This window comes from Cetorhinus maximus, chromosome 2 (assembly GCF_964194155.1).
Source record: "Cetorhinus maximus chromosome 2, sCetMax3.hap1.1, whole genome shotgun sequence".
Lineage (NCBI taxonomy): Eukaryota > Metazoa > Chordata > Chondrichthyes > Lamniformes > Cetorhinidae > Cetorhinus > Cetorhinus maximus.
Window position 1 is genome coordinate 32,275,499 of NC_135880.1, and position 17,977 is coordinate 32,293,475.

At 43.4% G+C, this 17,977-nt stretch overlaps 1 protein-coding gene across 38 annotated transcripts in view; it reads right to left on the minus strand.

The window, feature by feature from the left end:
• LOC144693046 (sorbin and SH3 domain-containing protein 2-like) overlaps positions 1-17,977 on the minus strand; it is a 486,079-nt gene that overhangs the window by 63,199 nt on the left and 404,903 nt on the right. For 24 of the 38 annotated variants that reach the window (XM_078562388.1, XM_078562352.1, XM_078562424.1 and 21 more), the window contains 3 exons: positions 16,991-17,074; positions 16,200-16,265; positions 1,985-2,034 (listed from right to left, as the gene is read on the minus strand). In XM_078562388.1, the coding sequence (XP_078418514.1) occupies positions 1,985-2,034; positions 16,200-16,265; positions 16,991-17,074 (200 nt within the window). The remainder of the gene's footprint in view (positions 1-1,984; positions 2,035-16,199; positions 16,266-16,990; positions 17,075-17,977) is intronic. The other 14 variants (XM_078562625.1, XM_078562653.1, XM_078562644.1 and 11 more) reach the window with 2 other exon arrangements.

Consider the following 17,977-nt stretch of genomic DNA (forward strand, 5'->3'; position numbering starts at 1 on the left):
GAGTTTTGTTAGCAAAATTAAAGCAGATGGAATATAATGTGGAAAAATGTGAGATTATCCACTTTGGTAGGAGGAACAGATGTGCAGAGTATTTCTTAAATGGTAAGAGGTTAGAAAGTGTAGATGTACAAAAGGACCTGGGTGTCTTTGTCAATAAATCACTGAAGGCTAACATGCAGGTGCAGCAGGCAATCAGGAAGGCTAATGGTATGTTGGCCTTTATCGCAAGAGGATTCTGAGTACAGGAGTAGCGAAGTCTTGCTCCAATTGTTTAGAACCTTGGTTAGACCGCACCTGGAGTAGTGTGTGCAATTTTGGCCCCCTTACCTCAGAAAGGATATTATTGCCATAGAGGGAGTGCAATGGAGGTTCACCTGCTTGTTCCTGGGATGGCAGGGCTGTCCTATGAAGAGAGATCGGAGAAATCGGGCCTGTATTCTCTAGAGTTTTGAAGAATGAGGAGAGGTGACCTCATTGAAACCTTCAAAATGCTTAAAAGGATAGACAGGGTGGATGCAAGTAAGATGTTTCCCACTGGTTGGGGAGTCTAGAACCAGGGGACACAATTTCAAAATAAGGGGGAAGCCACTTAGGACCGAGATGAGGGGAAAGTTTTTTACTCAAGAGTGTTGTGAATCTTTGGAATTGTCTACCCCAGAAGGCTATGGAAGTTCAGTCATTGAGCATGTTTGAAGTAGAGATTGGCAGATTTTTAAATGCCAATGATTAAAGGGATATGGGGATGGTGCGGGGAAAAGGCACTGAAGTGGAGGATCAGCCATGATCATATTGAATGGCGGAGCAGGCTACTCCTGTTCCAAGTTCCTACTACAGAGCAGAGAAAGTTCACTCAGCTGATTCCTGGGATTTGGGGTTGATCTTATGAGGAAAGGTTGGACAGGCTGGACCTGTATCCACTGGAGTTTAGAAGAATGAGAGGTGATCGTATTGAAACATATCAGATCCTGAGGGGACTTGACAGGGTGGATGCTGAAAGGATGCTTCCCCTTGTGGGAGAGACTAGAACTAGGGGACACAGTTGTGAAGTTAAAAATAAGGGGTTTCCCATTTAAGACAGAGATGGGGAGGCATTTCTTCTCCATTGTTAGTTTGTAGAACTCTTTTCCAGAGAGCAGCGGAGACAGGGTCATTGAATATTTTTAAGGCTGAGTTAGATAAATTCTTGACTGACAAAGAAAGGGTATAGTGGATAGACGTGGAAGTAGAGGCCACAATCAGAGCAACCATGATCTTATCAAATAGCAGAGGAGGCTCGAAGGCCCGATGACCTACTCCCGCTCCAAAATCATATGTACTGCTTCAGCATTGAGTATGCTAAGATCCAGTTGAATTCAATAAAAGGCATCAAGTTTAAGAGCCTTACAAGAGAACCCTGCATCTTATGGGCGGTTAAGGTAAACCTTTGTCATTATATATATGCAGACATTGAAACTCTCCATTTGCACACTGGGAGACAGCCAAAGCAATATTCCTTGGTATAGGCTGCAGCCTCCCTTGCCAATAGCCTTTGTTTCCAACAAGAAGCAATAACTTATCCCGCTTCACCTAACAAATAAATCTGATTATTTTTAAAATCTGGACAACGTTAGTGAGTCCAACAAACAGAAACAATATACAAATGTAACTACAAAACATTATTGTGAGAGCCTAGGTCGGAAGATTTAGCTATAGTCCATTAATAAACTGTGTCATATACTGATCTAATGAACCAAATCTCTAACAAATTAATGCTTACTCTAAACATTTCTCCCATGTTGTCCAATTAAATGGACAACAGTTAGTATGAAATATCACAGATGTCATTCCATAATTTCCAAAATCTAATTATTAAGTGCTGAGTTGCTTGGTCCAAACTGTATCTGCAAAAAACTGAAATCAGGGATCACATGCTCAAATCATACTAAATAGTCATTTGGAAACAAAATGGAAGTAAAGGAACTAAATAGCATCAATTGAGGCTTACCTGGAAGGTCTCTCCAACTGCCTGTCTATTGAAGGACTGTAAAAGGAGGTCTGCAAGAAAAGCAATTGAAAAGAGAGGGTTAGGATTAGAACTGAAGGGGCAGAAGTTCCATCTATAGCCTCATTTTGAGTTTTTTAGGATATTTCTTTTGGGTTTCGTATCTCCAGTTCAATAAATAGATGTCCAGTTGGATTAACAGAAGGATCCAATATCACTCAAAGTAAAAGCAATAAATGGAGATGTCAAAGCTGGCTGTCAAAACATAACGTTAACTTATTTTGTTAAACTGTTTGGATGGACTGTCTAATGTTTGCCTCTCTACCAGCCAATGTCTCCATTTCAAGAAGCAAAGCTGAGAATTCTTTGTGAGTATAACTGCAAAATGTATCCATTTTCCTGGTTGGGAAACATGTCCAGCTTCCATTATCAGTTACTAACTACCCTTAACAGAAGCCGCTCGGCATATTGCTAGCAATTATTGCAAGGCACTATGGTGTCCAGAAGCAGAAAGTACTTTCAATTTAAATTCACGTCAACTGACCGGATAACTTGTGGCCTCAATGACTTTTATTCAAGTAGTAATGGACCAACTAACATGGAAGGTCCAGGGGAGTGTTTGGACATACAAGATTGCGTTAACTCAACATACATAACAAGTACAATTTATAACCTAAAAATTCACATGGCTTCTGAATAGAACAGGTCATGCCCAACAAGCTCGATAAGAGTGCTCAAGCTACACGAGTAGATGCATCAAAAGGGTGATACTTGTTATGAGAACCAAGCTTGCCACGTTGAGCGGGGAGGTCAGGAACCCCAAGTCCAGACAGGCCTCGGGGGTTTCGCACGTGCGCAAGCTGGGAGCGGGCGGCGCATGCGCAATCTGGCACTTAAAGGGCTCAGCCATCCTGACAGCAGCGCGACTTGAAAATGAGAAAAGAAATGGCACAAAAACCCAAGTCATGTGACTTGGAGTAAAGCACCATAGTTGGGAAGAGTCCTAGGCAAGGGACAGGGAGAGGTGCCAAAAGGAGTAACAGACAGAGACAGGTAACAAGGGAGACAGGAAGAGGTCCCAGAGAAAGTCCCATAGAGAGAGAGGACATGCAGAGGACCCAGTTATGAGGAGCAGAGAAAGAGGCCCGAAGCTAAAAAAGGGCTGCGGTTGGCAGACTTTAAGTGGTGAAGGCTGAGGAGAAGCCCTGGCAGTCAAAGAGGACTCAGGAGAAACCCTGAAGATCTAAGAAGGCAGTAGGTGGTTAGTGACACTATGCTGCCGGCTACTGGGGCAAAGGTGCCCCTTTGGAGAAGTCGTATTGTGCTTGGCGCAGTTGAAGAGCTGAAGTTGTGTTTGTGAGTTGGTGCTTGAGGGCATACTCAGGAATCCCAGCAAACAGAGTCTCAGGAGATGAGATTGAAACCCTGGAGTGGGCCGTTGTTGAGGCTGTCCTAGTTGGAGCAACTTTTGAAGAGAATTCCAAGGGGAGATTTTTGAAGGTGAAGACTGGAATCCTTCATGAGAGAGAGAGAGAGAGAGTTTCAATGAGATTGGTTGACTCACAGTGTCTACTGAAAACTGGGTGGGTTGTTGAGAAATCTGGGGAATATGTCTTTGTCGCAACTGTCATTTATTGTGTAGTGTGGTGTGCTCAACCACAGCTGTCTGTTAATTCATATGTACCTCATATTAGCCCTGAATGTTAGAGTATAAGATAGGTATTGTAAATCTTTGTGACCTTGTATAGTAAAGTTCATTTTTGTTTGTTCAAAACCCACGGAATCTTATGGCTTTATTCTCTTAGCAAGTGTCTTGAATCTCAATCGACAAACAAAAAGTTACTGGTTCCTAGCCGGAGTGTATCAAAAGCTTTGGGGTCTGGTCCAGGATCATAACATACTGGGCCATAACCTCCGACTAGAGTCGGAAAGTGCTGGCCCACAGGAATTAGAAGAAATAAATACCTACTTACTTAGTTTTGAAAATTATGTTGACACTTCCGTTCACCAGGCACTTGCCATAAACAGGGGGCATGGCCTTCTTGAATATGCTGGAGATAGACTTCGCTGGGGTCTGCGAGAAGGCTTTCAACGCAGACCCCTGGGGTGCAGGTGGGGTCAGAGGTCAGGGGGCGGGGGAGTTGAGTTGGGGTTCGGGGGGGTGAGGGGAGTCACGTGGGGTCGATCTGGGCTTTACAATAGTTACTCTAACAGAAGTTAGAGGAGATTTTAATTCTTCTAACTTTTTCTGGGTAACTATTGGTGTAACCCTGTTGGAACCATCCGAAGTTTGCGATTTAAACCACATTTTCGGATGGTTCACAGCGCAGTACAATTGCCCAGAGGAAGTTAGCATTTCTGGTCAATTGCCGTGCAAACCCTTACCCTGGGAATTTCCCAGAGGGATTCCCCAGCGCAGCTTTGGAGTACTCCCTAAATCCGACACTGGGGCGCACGAAAGTTACGGGCAACTGTTTAACAATTGGGTCAAAAAGTCACAATCTCATAGTACACTTGTGGGCATTGATTCAGAGATGTTGCAACAAAATTCTGCAAATTGGGAATTGAATTTATCTGAATAAGGAGACTGAGCAAACTGAGAAAGCAAGCAAAGAGCGTCAGGGTAAAGGGAAAGAAACAAAATGGAGGGAGCAAAAGAGAATTAACTATCAGTCTTGCAATCGGTATTAATACATTTCAGATTACAGCAAGTTGCAGGAAATGTGAAAATTGATAAAACATGAAACCTTTGTATTTAAAACATAAATAATCGATGAAATGGACTTGGGCATACAGGGCATAATAACTGTGCAGATGATGCGCAACTTGGAAATGTACGAAACAATGAGGAGAAACAATGAAGGACAAAGACAGACTTGCAGACAAATAGCAGATGAAAATTAATGCAGAGAACTGTGAAGTGCTACAGGTTGTTAGGAAGAATGTGGAGAATCAATAATAACTACATGGTACAATGAGTGCAGGAACAGAGAGATCTATGGATGGATGCACACAAATCTTTGATGGTGACAGGCAGAATTGAGAAGGCTGGTTAAGAAAAACAACATTGGGTTCTTGGCTTTATTAATTGATTAGAAAACAAAAGTGACAAATTTATTCTAAGCCTTTAACAAAAACCATCCGTAGGCCTCAGCTGGGGTATTGTGTTCAATTTGGGCACCACAGTTTAGGAAGGTTTCCAAGGGCAGAATTTTCAGGCCCGCTCGCCGACGTGTACAATGACGCACGGTGATGTCGGACGTGCGTCCCGAAGTCACCGTGCGTCATTTAGATTGTCAGTTCGGCGGGAGCGCAGCCACACACCAGCCAAACTGTCAAAGGCTAATTAAGGCCATTAAGAAAATAATTAACTTTGTTAGGAATGCTGCCCATCCAACCTTAAGGTTGGCGGACAGGTGAAGAGCCCTGGCGGCCTTCCCATTTTTCATGAAACCTCATCTATGGGCGGGATGAGGTTTCACGAAGGAGTTATTAATTAAATAAAAATTTTGAAAAAAATTAATGGACATGTCCCAGCTCATGTGACAGTTTCACATGAGGGGGACATGTCCTTAAAATTTTTTTTCCTTTATTAAATTTTTCAGAACTTAAACTTAATCTCCCTGAGGCACCAGGGAGCACACAGCGCTTCTGGGTGTGCGTCACACTGGACAGGCCTTAATTGGCCCGCCCATGTAAAATGGCGGCGCGCACCTGATCGGGGGCGCCGATCGGGCTCGTGTTCACTCCCACCCGCCCCCACGCAACCCCCCCCCCCCCCCACCCCCCGATGGGGGAAATTCAGCTCCAAGGCTTTGGAGAGGGTGGGGAAAAATTAAATAGAATCATATCAGGGACGGAGCCTTCAGTTCTGGGGCAAGAAGGCGGTGGGGGTTGTTGCCCTCACAGCTGAGAAAGTTGAGAAAATTTGATAGAACTATTCAAAATCATTAATGATGGTGAGAGAGTAAACTGAAGTAAGTAACGAGGGGCAGGATTTTGCCCTTGGTGGGGGTGCTCAGCGGGGGCGAGCAGGGAGCTGACCACTGCCCGCGATCGGTTCCGCACCGCGATTTCACGCTGGCAGGCCAATTAAAGCCCACCCAGCGTGGAACACGAGTGGCAGTGCTGACCGCTGCCTGTGAGCGCGGGGCGAGTGGGAATGTCACGCATGCGCGCGAAAGAGCGCATCAATCTCCCTGAGGCATGGGGCCGCCTCAGGGAGATGAAGTGCTGTTGAAAAAAAAAGGGAATAGAATTGTCACAAAACATGTCCCCCCATGTGACTCTGTCACATGAACTGGGACATGTTTTTAATTCAAAAATAATGCTTTTATTTGATGTTTATTTGCATCAGGAAACCTCATCCTAAAAAATGTAAAGGCCGCTTGGCCTTTTTGCCTGCCTGCCAACCGTTAGGTTGGACGGACGGCGAAAATTTGAATTTAATTAGCTTTTTAATGGTCTTAATAGACCTTATAATTGTCGGCAGGCGCGCAACTGACTCCGGTGTGTGCTCACCGAACGAAATATTGCGAGACTGCGCAATGACGTCGGGACACTCACCTGATGTCATCGCGCGTCATTTTACGTTCTGGCATGTCGGGTGCGTGCCCGCCGCACACCAAGCATAATATTCTGCCCCAGAGGACACAGATTGAAGGTGATTGGCAAAAGAACCAGAAGCAACATGAGGGAAAAAATAATATGCAGTGAGATATTGTGATCTGGAACGCACTGCCTGAAAGGGTGGTGGAAACAAATTCAATAGTAACTTTCAAAAGGGAATTAGATAAATATTTGAAGAAAATAATTTTTGCAGGGCTCTGGGGAAACAGCAGGCTAGTAGGACTAATTGGATGGCTCGGACACGATGGGCCAAATGGCCTCCTTCTGTGTAATATCATTCTATAAAGCACACTTTAAAATGTATAATTCCCCTGCCCCTAGTCTTTCCCTTTTGGGCTGCTGTCAATACCAAAGAGACTTACCCTTAAGTGAAGAAAGAAAAATATTTTACACATTGAAATTGTGCATCATTTTCATCTTTGTTCAGCAAGTGGGATCGCAAGAGCAAGAGAAGGTCATTCAGCTCAGCCCGAGACACATCAACGCTCTGAATTTTTACGAATCATGCCATTCCTTTGTTGCTCTATCACCAACCACATCTTTGAATCAGGACTTACATTTGCTCGTTTACATTTTTCTGTAAATGGAGTCTGTGCACTAGCTGGCAGCCTAAGCTAACTGCAAACATACAGAAGTTACCCCTTAATTTAGGATCTGTTCTTCTACTGGATGACACTGTTCCTGCAAAACAACAAGGTCAGAGTACTTGTAAAGTACATTTTAGATTTATATCTTGTTCCATTCTAGGACCATGAATATTTCTTTGCCAGGAAGATGGACTGCAGGCTTGATCCCATTAATGTTATACAGCTGATTTATTCTGTACAGTGAGCTGTTTAGGAATAAAATAATCTCATAAGACAGCTCCAGTTCAACAATGACCTTATCAGAGCTGTCAAAACATCCAGTCAAGATGCAGACAAGAAGAAAGGTATTTTTTGAACAACAGCAGCAAGAATTTACTATAATGGAGCTGCTTCACATTATTCCCAATAGCAATGAGTTCACAGCACTTGGTGCAAAATGCAGAAATGTTTTTTTTAAATAAATATGGATGTGCCTTTTGTATGATTCCTAGGTCACAACTTTGACCTTTCTGCATACCTGAAGCCCAAAGACCTGCTTTCACCAAATGGACCATCAAAAAACACAAACAGTATATAAAGAATACTCACCTTACACCAATCAACACTGCCTTTAAGTGAGTCTAGATTTAATATTGAATCTATACAAAAACTTAGTAAGACGACAGATAAAGTACGGTGTACAATTTTGGGCTCCACACTATAGGAATGATGTTTAGTCAATAGAGAAGGCAGAGGGCAGATTCTTTCTTTTTATTCATTCACGGGGACGTGGGCTTCACAGGCTGGGCCAGCATTTATTGCCCATCCCTAGTTGCCCTTGAGAAGGTGGTGGTGAGCTGCCTTCTTGAACCGCTGCAGTAGTCCATGTGGCGTAGGTACACCTACAGTGGTGTTAGGAAGGGAGTTCCAGGATTTTGACCCAGCTATGCTGACTGGTATGAGAAAATACAAACATGAACATTGAAAGGATTGGCATTGTTTTTTATTAGAACGGATTTCATGGAGGCACTTAAAATTTAAGGGATTGATAAAAAAAAAATCCTAGTGATTGCGGAGTCCAGAACAAGGAGCTGATTAAATAAGATTAAATGTTGAGATTTAGGACAGAGAGCAAGAGAAACTTAAAAAAAAAATAACACAGGATTATGAGGCTGTGGAATCTATTATTGGAGTAATGGTTGAAGCAGTGATCAAGTCAAAGCCCTTAGAGAAGGTCTAAGGGCAAGTGCAAGTCTAACAAACCACTGGCCATAAAATCCAGCCCTATACAGCAGAGCAAGCAGCCATTCAGCCTATTGAAACAGCTAACCAGTTCCCTGCTCCTGAAAATGTTTCCTTTTCAAGTCAGTCCAGGTAGTTTATTCCATATCATAAAAGGAATGGGTTGGAAGGTCTTTCTTTCTTACAACCCTTTGATTAACAATAGCTTAGCATAAACTAAGTGCTTTTTCCTTAATCATAGCAAAATTTCTCCTCTTTTCATCTCAGGTGAACTCCATTTTGTATTCTACCTAATCATTTCAGACCAATTTTAAGTTTAGTTAAACTGTTACTTCAGTCCAAAGGAATAAACACATTGCAGTTACAGATCGCAAGAGGGGCATGGCTGGAAAATGTCCTTCACTTCATTTGATTCCATCCTTCCAGGAAACTAATCCAACCATTAATCCCCTGTCGTTATCTTGCTATTTCTGAATTAATCCAAAACCCTGGCTTTGATTACTCCCTAGCAAAGAATGTGTCATGACATCTTCTCTAAACTTATGCTTCATAAAGAGGCAACCTGTGCCCCCTTATTCTGTTGCTTAGGCATCGCAAAATACCTATCATGCTCCAACTTCACCATCTCTACCCTGACAATTTTAAATAAAAACCTTTAAAATGATTCTTCTTGAGATATTCAGCCGTCAAATCATTTCTCACAGTGCATTCCTGACATGGCCTCGCTGCGCTCCTTCCCCTCCAGGGCCAGGGTGGCTATCTTCATTTTGGTCTCAAGGATGAGTCATTTAAATAATAGGAGCAGGCCCTTGTGCCTACAGTGGCACAACAAAGACACCTTCCGCTATGGGTGAGCAGCAAGGTACCTTAATCTTCAGGCCAATTTGTAACTTTAAAAACAAATCTTCTCCTCTTGTGAGATGAAGGGGAAGTAAAGAAAGTCTCAACACCTTCCAAGACCTCAGGGCGTCCAGAATTGCTTCATAATCAATGACATACTTTTTGAAGCGTAGTCATTAATGTAGGGAATGCAGCAGCCAATTTGGGCAGTGCAAGGTCCCACAAACTGATAATAATCAAATTAATGTTGGTTGAGGCATAAACTTTCATGAGGCCCAGAACGAGGGTCTCAGCATCCTAACCCAAACTTCACAGCCTCAATCTGACAGTACTTCTCTCCGCCCTCCCCTCCTGGTGGTGGAATTCCAGATTCTCAACTCAGAGGACTCTTAATTCCAAGGAAAATCTATGCTAGTTTTATCAATTCACCACTGACGCGAATCAGGCATTTCATGCCTGGGCTCAGGGTTCTCAGTACTGGTAAATCCAACTGAATCAATTCTGTTTCATGGCAAAAAAAATGGAACAGGTGAGCTCTACATTTGAAAGAAGTATCATCAAATGTTATCCTACACAAAAAGATGTGGGGACCTACCCCTGGGTAGGGGTGGGGAGGGAAAAGAGAGAGAACAGGGAACGAATCGAGCGGTTGGTGGTATTTACAATGGAAGCACAATTTCCACTATAATTCACTTCAACACCATGCATTAAACAATGTAAAAAGGTAAGGGAAGGGTAGAGATTACCACTTCAGATTTAAATAAAAACATGAGAATTAAGCCCTCTAAAAGGTGTCAAATGAAAAATAGCAGTTTGTTAGTATATCAAAAAAATTAGATTTGTGACTTCAGTCCTACAGCACACCGAATTTATGAGATGGGTATGTGTGCTTGCAAAATAGGGTCAGCAAATAGAAAGTCCATCAAATTATTTTGACCACAACTCACTACCAGTTCAGTGCTTTTCAATTGATCTGGAAGTGAGAAAAGTTCATGTTTTATGACTTTATAACCTAGATGCTAATGTACACTCTGTGTAAGTGCACTGAAAGGTTAAATCTTTATCACTTATCCTTTTCAACCTTTTGCCTTTTATTTCCAAGTGCAGAATGGCTTGTAAGCAAGAAAGGAAACCTTGCATTGGAGTAGCACCTTCTTACCCTCAAGGCATCCCACAGCCAATGAACTATTTTTGAAGTGTAATCCGTATAGTTGGTAGGAAATGCAGCAGCTAATTCGCACAAAACAATGCCCCACAAACAGCAACAAGATAAATAACCAGATAATACGGTTTAATGGTATTGATTGAGGGAGAAGCGTTAGGACACTGGGAAAACTCTTTCCTTGTCTTCAAATAGTGCAAAGGAATTTTATATGTCCATCTCATAGGACATGGGGGTTTTGTTTAACATTGCATCTGAAAGATGGTATCTCTGATAGTGCAGCACTCCTTTAGCACTGCACTGAAGTATCAGCAAGAATAAGTGCGTGGGCTGTGGCTTCAACCAACATCCCACCGACTCAGAGGCAAACACCCTGTTAACCGGTTTCCGATCTCTCTCCCTAACAATAGTCTCTATCGAGAAACCTTTTTGCATTAGCAATTGGAAAAGTTTACACGCAGGTGTGCCCAAAAGAGTGGCTGGTGGGGGGAGGAATGGAGATGTCGGGAGTTTCCTATCAAACCAGAACGCCGCACCTCCACCAAAAGATGCAGCATGTGGCTCTTAGCAGTTCGTTCCCTACCACGCCAATTCACATCCAAGAAAGGCAGAGAAATGTAGCATCAGAGAAAATAAAAACAGGGAGGAGGAGAACATAACACATCAGGGCTGAATTTGGTGTGTCTTCTACTGAGGATGTTTACAGTGGGGTGCGGGGGCATTTAACTTATGAGAGGTGGCAAGCCCAACGCCATAGTGGCCAGTTGTCTCAGAGAAAATTAAATGACACTCTGGCATGGGGGTCTGTTGATGCGCGGGGGTGGGGGGGTGGGGGGGGTGGTGATTGGGGCAATTGTTTCCAAAGCCGTTAGAGCGGCGGTGGGGAGGGGGAAGTAATGCGGCCAGAGCCCAAGAGGAGGTGCAGACGCAAGCACAACGGGTACTGCGCATGCGCAAGATTTAGAGGCGACAATTATATCCTTTCCACTGCCCTCCCGCCCATCCCTGCCAAGTCCCCACGATACGGTATGAAATTGGTAGTCCACCCACCATTTCTAAATAAATAATTAACAGGTAATTGAGCTCATTACCAACCCTACTGGCCTGAATATTACACTGCCCACATCATCAAACGGGTAGCACGGGCAGGCAGGTGGGAGTGGTAGGCTGTTTTTTTTAAGCAAACTGCTTAAAAGGCAGGAAGGAAGGGATGTACATCCTTTGAGGGGTGCCCTGTGCATATCTGGGGCACCTTCCCCACAAGGTGTTACCCCATCTTTGTTCTTCCTTGCCTGGCCTCCAAAATCTGCCCCCTCCAAACCCGCTGCCCCTCTTCAACAGCTCCCCGATTCCCCCCCTGTCCAATGCCCCCCACTTATCTCAGCCCAGGATCCAGGTCTTCTTCATCCTGGGGCCTACTTGTAGTCCAAGCAAAGCCTACTACTGAGTTCTGGCACTGCTGTGGCTACAGGAGTTGCTGGCCAATCTGATTGGGCAGCAGCTCGAGGGCAGGACCTCCTCCCACCGAGGACCAGAAGTCCCACTCTCACCTCACTTATGCTGTCGGCAGCTCCTCACATTGCTGCCTTGTTGCACATCAATCGGAGCGGCACCAACTTTCCTCCTGGGAGGGGGTGCGGGTGTGGGGCAGTGAGCAATGTGCCCCCCTGTAAAATTCAGCCCACACAGATAGTGAAACAGAACAGGATTGACACACAAACAGCAGCATGACACTGATAGAAGAAGAACACTGACACACAATTGTGAACTATGCTGTGAAAGATTCTGTGGTAAACAGTGAAAGTCTTTAAATGAAAAGATTAGCGATGCCACTTAACATTTCGTTCTATTAGCTCAATGTCACAGCCAGACAGTGGGGAACAAACTATTCAAGTCAGCTTTTGTTTTATCTAACATTCAGCAATTTTGCACAATTAGTAAATTCCAACGTCACTCATCTAGCATGGTTTATTTTAGCATACAGAAAGAAACTTAATTAAATTTCAATTTACTATGAAGAGTCTAATTGACTCAAAATTGAGAGCCACATTATTGTTGTCTCATCATAAATACATTATTGTCAATGGGCTCAGCATTCTTAATTTACTTTTGGCAACGTACGTAAATAGAATGAGCCAAAGGATTTCCCATGTATTAAAATGTAGTAGCTTAACAATGGAGTCACATAATTAAAATATCATGAGACACTCTAGTATGAGATACGAAGAGAATAGAGGAGTTGGCAAGAACAGGAAAAAATTTGTTGGATCCAACAAGTAAATCCTTTCATTTAGCTCCACTAACAAGCTATTTTACATTTAGGTTTATAGGTCACCTGCCTGTTTTATTGTAACAAGCAGTTGTCCTGTGTAGATGCCTGAAGGTATGAAGTGGAGACCCAATGGACAGGATGAAGAAGTGGGGGAGTACAGGTCTGGTTAGCTCCTCATCTGACTTGCAATGACACAGCAACATGATACAAGGGCAGGTGACTTCCTCTCAAGCGTGCGGTAGAAGTAAGAAAACTCAAACCTTTTTCACGCGTCTCCCAGCAGCTGGCCAAACACCAGCATTAGCAGAGGTCCCCCATTTACAAATGTAATTGTAAGAGTAAAATCTCTCCTGAACAATAATCCCCATTAAGAATGGGAAAGACGTGTGCCCAAAGGAAGGCCAGGAGCAAAGGAAGCAGCATAAAAGGGAAGGCTGGGGGTGGGGGGTGGTGCAGGGGGCAGGTGGAGAGCTTTCTTCCTTGTGCAATCAGCACCTCATACCTGCTACCATCAAAAAAACACTCCAATATGGCTCTCAGCACCTTCCTTCCTTCTCTCTCACATCCTCCACTACTTCACACTATAAATGACAAATGGAGAAGCAGAACATCACGCTGAGACCATTCACAAGCTTGCTGATAGCGACAGATGAGGACAAATTTCTTCACTCAAAGAATTGTGAATCTTCGGAATTCTCTACCCCAGGGAGCTGTGGATGCTTCAACATTGGATATATTTAAGACTGAGGCAGACAGATTTTTGGTGTCTCAGGAAATCAAGGGGTATAGGGAGTGGGCAAGAAAGTGGAGTTAAAGCCAAAGATCAGCCATGATCATATCGAATGGCAGAGCAGGTTCAACTACTCCTTTGATATGATCTACTCCTGATTTCTTATGTTCTTAAACATTTTGTTCTCGGTTGATTAGGAACCGAGGATCCCTAACGTCAGAAAAAGCAACATTCGGTATTCTGTCAGAGGCTACGATTTGGTTGAGTGTTTTGAATATTTATTCCCATTTAGACTGTTTGTTGTTGCTTTTTACAGACACATTCCTTCCATTGGGAGGATGGGATAGTCTGCCCTGTAGCCTTTCCCTCAGGCAGTGTTGGCCCTGGTAGGTGATTGGTTCTACGCTGTCATTCAGTCATGGCAGCTTTTCCCTCCCCTTTCCCACTGGCATGTAATATAGTCACTTCGGTTCTCAGTTGACAACAAGTAAGCTCGTGATGAAAGTTTCATTTCAAAATTGTGATTGTGCAGGATTTAAAGCATAAAATGAGGACAAGAGAGTTTTTTTTTCCAAGGATACAGATATTGGATAAACAATTCTGTAGCTAAAACCGAATGCTCAGTATAAATTGCCTGGACGGGTACTCAAACCCAGGCCCAGAAGTGAAAGAAAATCAATGATTTAGTTCACTGCGCCATCTTGCTCCCCCCCAGGCTGACTGCGATCACGGTTTTAATTTAAGTAGCAAATCAAAACACAAGCGAGAGGTGAAATCCTTGGACAACTAGGGTTGTCCCAAACAGAAATTGCATCTATATAGCGCCTCATTGCATCCTCAGGAGAACACAAAGTGGTTTACAGCAGCAAAGTACTTCTGAAATGTAGGTATTATGTAGGCCGATGTTACAGCCCGTCTGTGTACAGCAAAATTCTACAAACAGAAAATAAAATGATCAATTAATCCATGTTTATGGTCATGGCTGAGGGAATATACCCCATTCTTCTTCAAGTAAAACCACACAATCCTTCATATCCAATTCAGCAAGCATTGTTCTAATGTATCTGTAAGATGGGGCAACTTTCTGTATCTCTATTTTAAAAGAAGTGTGTCCCTCAAAGTGGTGGTGCACTTTCCTACTAAGATAGCAGCTTGAGACAACTGAGTGGCTCAAAAGGTAGTTAAGAACCACATGCAGGGCATATCAGGCAAAAACTACAGCACCTGAAACTGGAATTAAAATTCCCCAAACTGCCCTGGTGGGATTTGACCTATGGGTCTCGACATTGACTACTCCCACCTGGTGGAAGGAGGGCATAAGGCAATTAAAATAACGTAAATCAGTTACACCCCCCCATCTTGCTGCCAAAGTGCCAGGTCCCAATATTAAACTGAGCAGGACACCCACAGGAAGGAAGTGGATCCTAGTCTGGCTATGCAGATTGAGTCGAATAGTGACATCAGCAACCTATTTGCTTATTCAACCTGAGGCCTGAATGGGGAAGCAATGTTGGGTCCTCTAAATCCTGTCAAGAGATGGATCCTAGGCCAGAATGGGCACAGAAGGGACATTTCAAAGTGGGCCTCCCTTGCACTGGGCTACCCCTGCATTCTGATCTCCGTACAGATTGTTCTCCTCTTCCAATCCTAAAGGCACCTTTCCCCCACCCTGAACTACGCCAAAATTATCTTGCGCTCCCCTCCATCAAACTCCTGCCCACTCACTGGCTACCAGGGCCCCTTCACGCGAGCTCCCAGCTCCAGCTGCCTGCTTCCAGCCACCAATTATTCAAGAGGGGAGATGTTAACATTGTGGTAATATCACTGGACTAGTAATGCAGAGTCCCAGGCCAATGCTCTTGGGACATGGGTTCAAATCCCACCATGGCAGCTCATGGAATTTAAATTCAATTAATCAATAAATCTGGATTTGAAAGCTAGTATCAGTAATGGTGACCATGAAACTATTATCGATTGTCGTAAAAACCCACCTGGTTCACTCATGTCCTTTAGGGAAGGGAATCTGCCAACCTTACCTGGCCTGGCCTACACATGGCTCCAGACCCATATCAATGTGGTTGACTCTTAATTGCCCTCTGAAATGGCTGAGCAAGCCACTCAGTTCAAGGGCAATACTGGGATGGGAAACAAATGCTGGCTTTGCCAGTGATGCTCACATCCCATGAATGAATAAGGGAATCTGGCTGATTGCCAGATGGGAGTTTGTATGATGAGATTTTGTCATGAATACGGAAAGGGCGTCCAACTCCCTGACTTTGTCAGTTTGATCGCCTGTTAAATTGTTTCCTGGTGGCCCCATGAAAATCGAGGTTGTGCTCTCCAGATTATTAGTCCAGGCCTCTGGATTGCTCGTCCTGTAACATAATCCCTACACTGCATGTGCACGCTTAACTCCTCAAGTGAGGCTTGAATCACAATGTTCCGAATCCAGAGGCAATTAGACATGATTGTTGGTGATAATAGTAATGGATGGTGACAGCATCTGTATGACACTCCTCTGCCCATTACTTAAAAGATGGCATTAGCTCAGTTATCTTAAATAGGCTAACATTCCTGTTAAAATTGTACACAGAAGAATGTCATACGCATGCCCGATGCATTTCTCCAGAAGTACCGGGACTACATTTCTAGCAAGTACCACAGTGGTTGAGGTCCTTAATGAACTGAAGATTCACACGGGCTGCTGATCAGAGTTAAAGACGATAAAAATGTGATGGCAAAGTACGGCATTTTGAGGATAAAGAATCAGTAGTTACCTTAATATTATCAGCAGAAACATGGGGAGAACTTTCCGGCAGATAATCCAAATGTTTTTTGGGAGGCTGATGGCAACACAGGCAGAGGTGGAGAGATGTGCAGAGGAAAAGTCAAATGGGACACAACACATGGAAAAGGTGACATGGTTAAAAAGCTCAGGTGTCAAATGCAACACTTGGCATAATATAAACACAGAAATACCAACAGAATGAAAATGAGGAGGCAAAGTGGAAGTGACAATATGCATTTCTACCTTAGGGCCCTGGGACTAAACGCTTACAAATATTAGCTATTGATTGGTTAAATGATGAGAATCAAGTCAAGTTGTGGTTGAAGTAAGTGGTTGGAAAATGCCATTAATTAATGCCAAGCTTTATCAGGCTATGTGGCTATGAATACTGAAGGCAATGGTTCAGAGTATTAGAGGTAAACAGTAATTTCAGTATTGGGTATTGCATTAATGGCCTATAGGGAATGCTACAATTTAATAACTTTAATAAATTCTTCCTCGATAATCCTTAAGAGCTGATTGTTACTGAGTGAATCTAAACCAATCAACTGGAACGAGTAGTCCAAGACTAAAAACCAATCAATCAATGGGGGGTTCAGAATCCCCTAATCTACACTATGATCACTACAAAATGCTACACAGGCTGTTAACCTACTTTGTATAAGGAGGTCTATAAATTCTTTTAACAGCAAATACAGACCGTTCCTTTGCAATGAATTACAATTACGAATATCTAGGTTACTAATACTGCTTGCATCACATCATGCTAGCCTCACTTACCGGGCGTCCAAACTCCAGTTCTGAAAAGAATTTATACCAGGGTTCGTTTTCTAAATCTATTTCATCTGGGTTTATTCGCCCACCCTGAAGCAGAAGTGAAAGGAAAAAAGGGAGAGGAAAGAGGCAAACTAAACAAAATGGGAACGTCAAATCACATCAACCCAAAACTCCACACACACAAACAAAATGGAAAGCAAAATTAAATTATGGTTAAAACAGTAAGGGATAAATAACACCATTTTGTAGTGAAGTATTATAGAGAGTCTTTTTTTTTAAATGGTCACTCACCTCACACTGTAAAGGTATCATTCAGCACTTTTTGCTTATATTAAGCACATTTGCATCTATTTAAATAGAGGCTCTTATGTGCTAACCAAAGTGGATCACAGCTCACCCTGTTATACCCAATGTGCTAGGAATCACGAGGATTTCTCAACTGCAGGGCAGCAGAGGGCAGCAAACACACGAGACAGACTTGACAGCACAAGTGACATAATAGGCAGCGTTTTCTTTCAGGGGCACGAACGGAACAACTAATTAATTCTACTGAAATATGCAACAACCCAGGATCATCAATGGGCAAGTAGTTATTGGTTACTGAACTGAGTGACACTGGATGCTCTGGAACCCACTGTCTGGATTCAACAATCCCCATCCTCTTTATTAAAGTTGTTCAGGGGCTGCATCTTCCGGTCGGTTAGCAGTTGGGGGGGGGGGGGGCCGCTCACCGACACGTAAAATGGTGCGGGGATACGTCGGGTCATTTAGATTTTCAGCTCGGCGGGTGCGCAGCCGCCAAACAGTCAACGGCCACTAAAAGGCCTTTAAAAAAAGTAATTAAGCTAATTAATGGGCCTGCCCGTCCAACCTTAAGGTTGGCGGGCAGGCGAGGAGGCCGGGTAGCCTTTAGAAAAAACATGAACCCTCATCCATGGGCGGGATGAGGTTTCATGAGGAATTTAAAATATTGAAATAAAAGAAATTGAC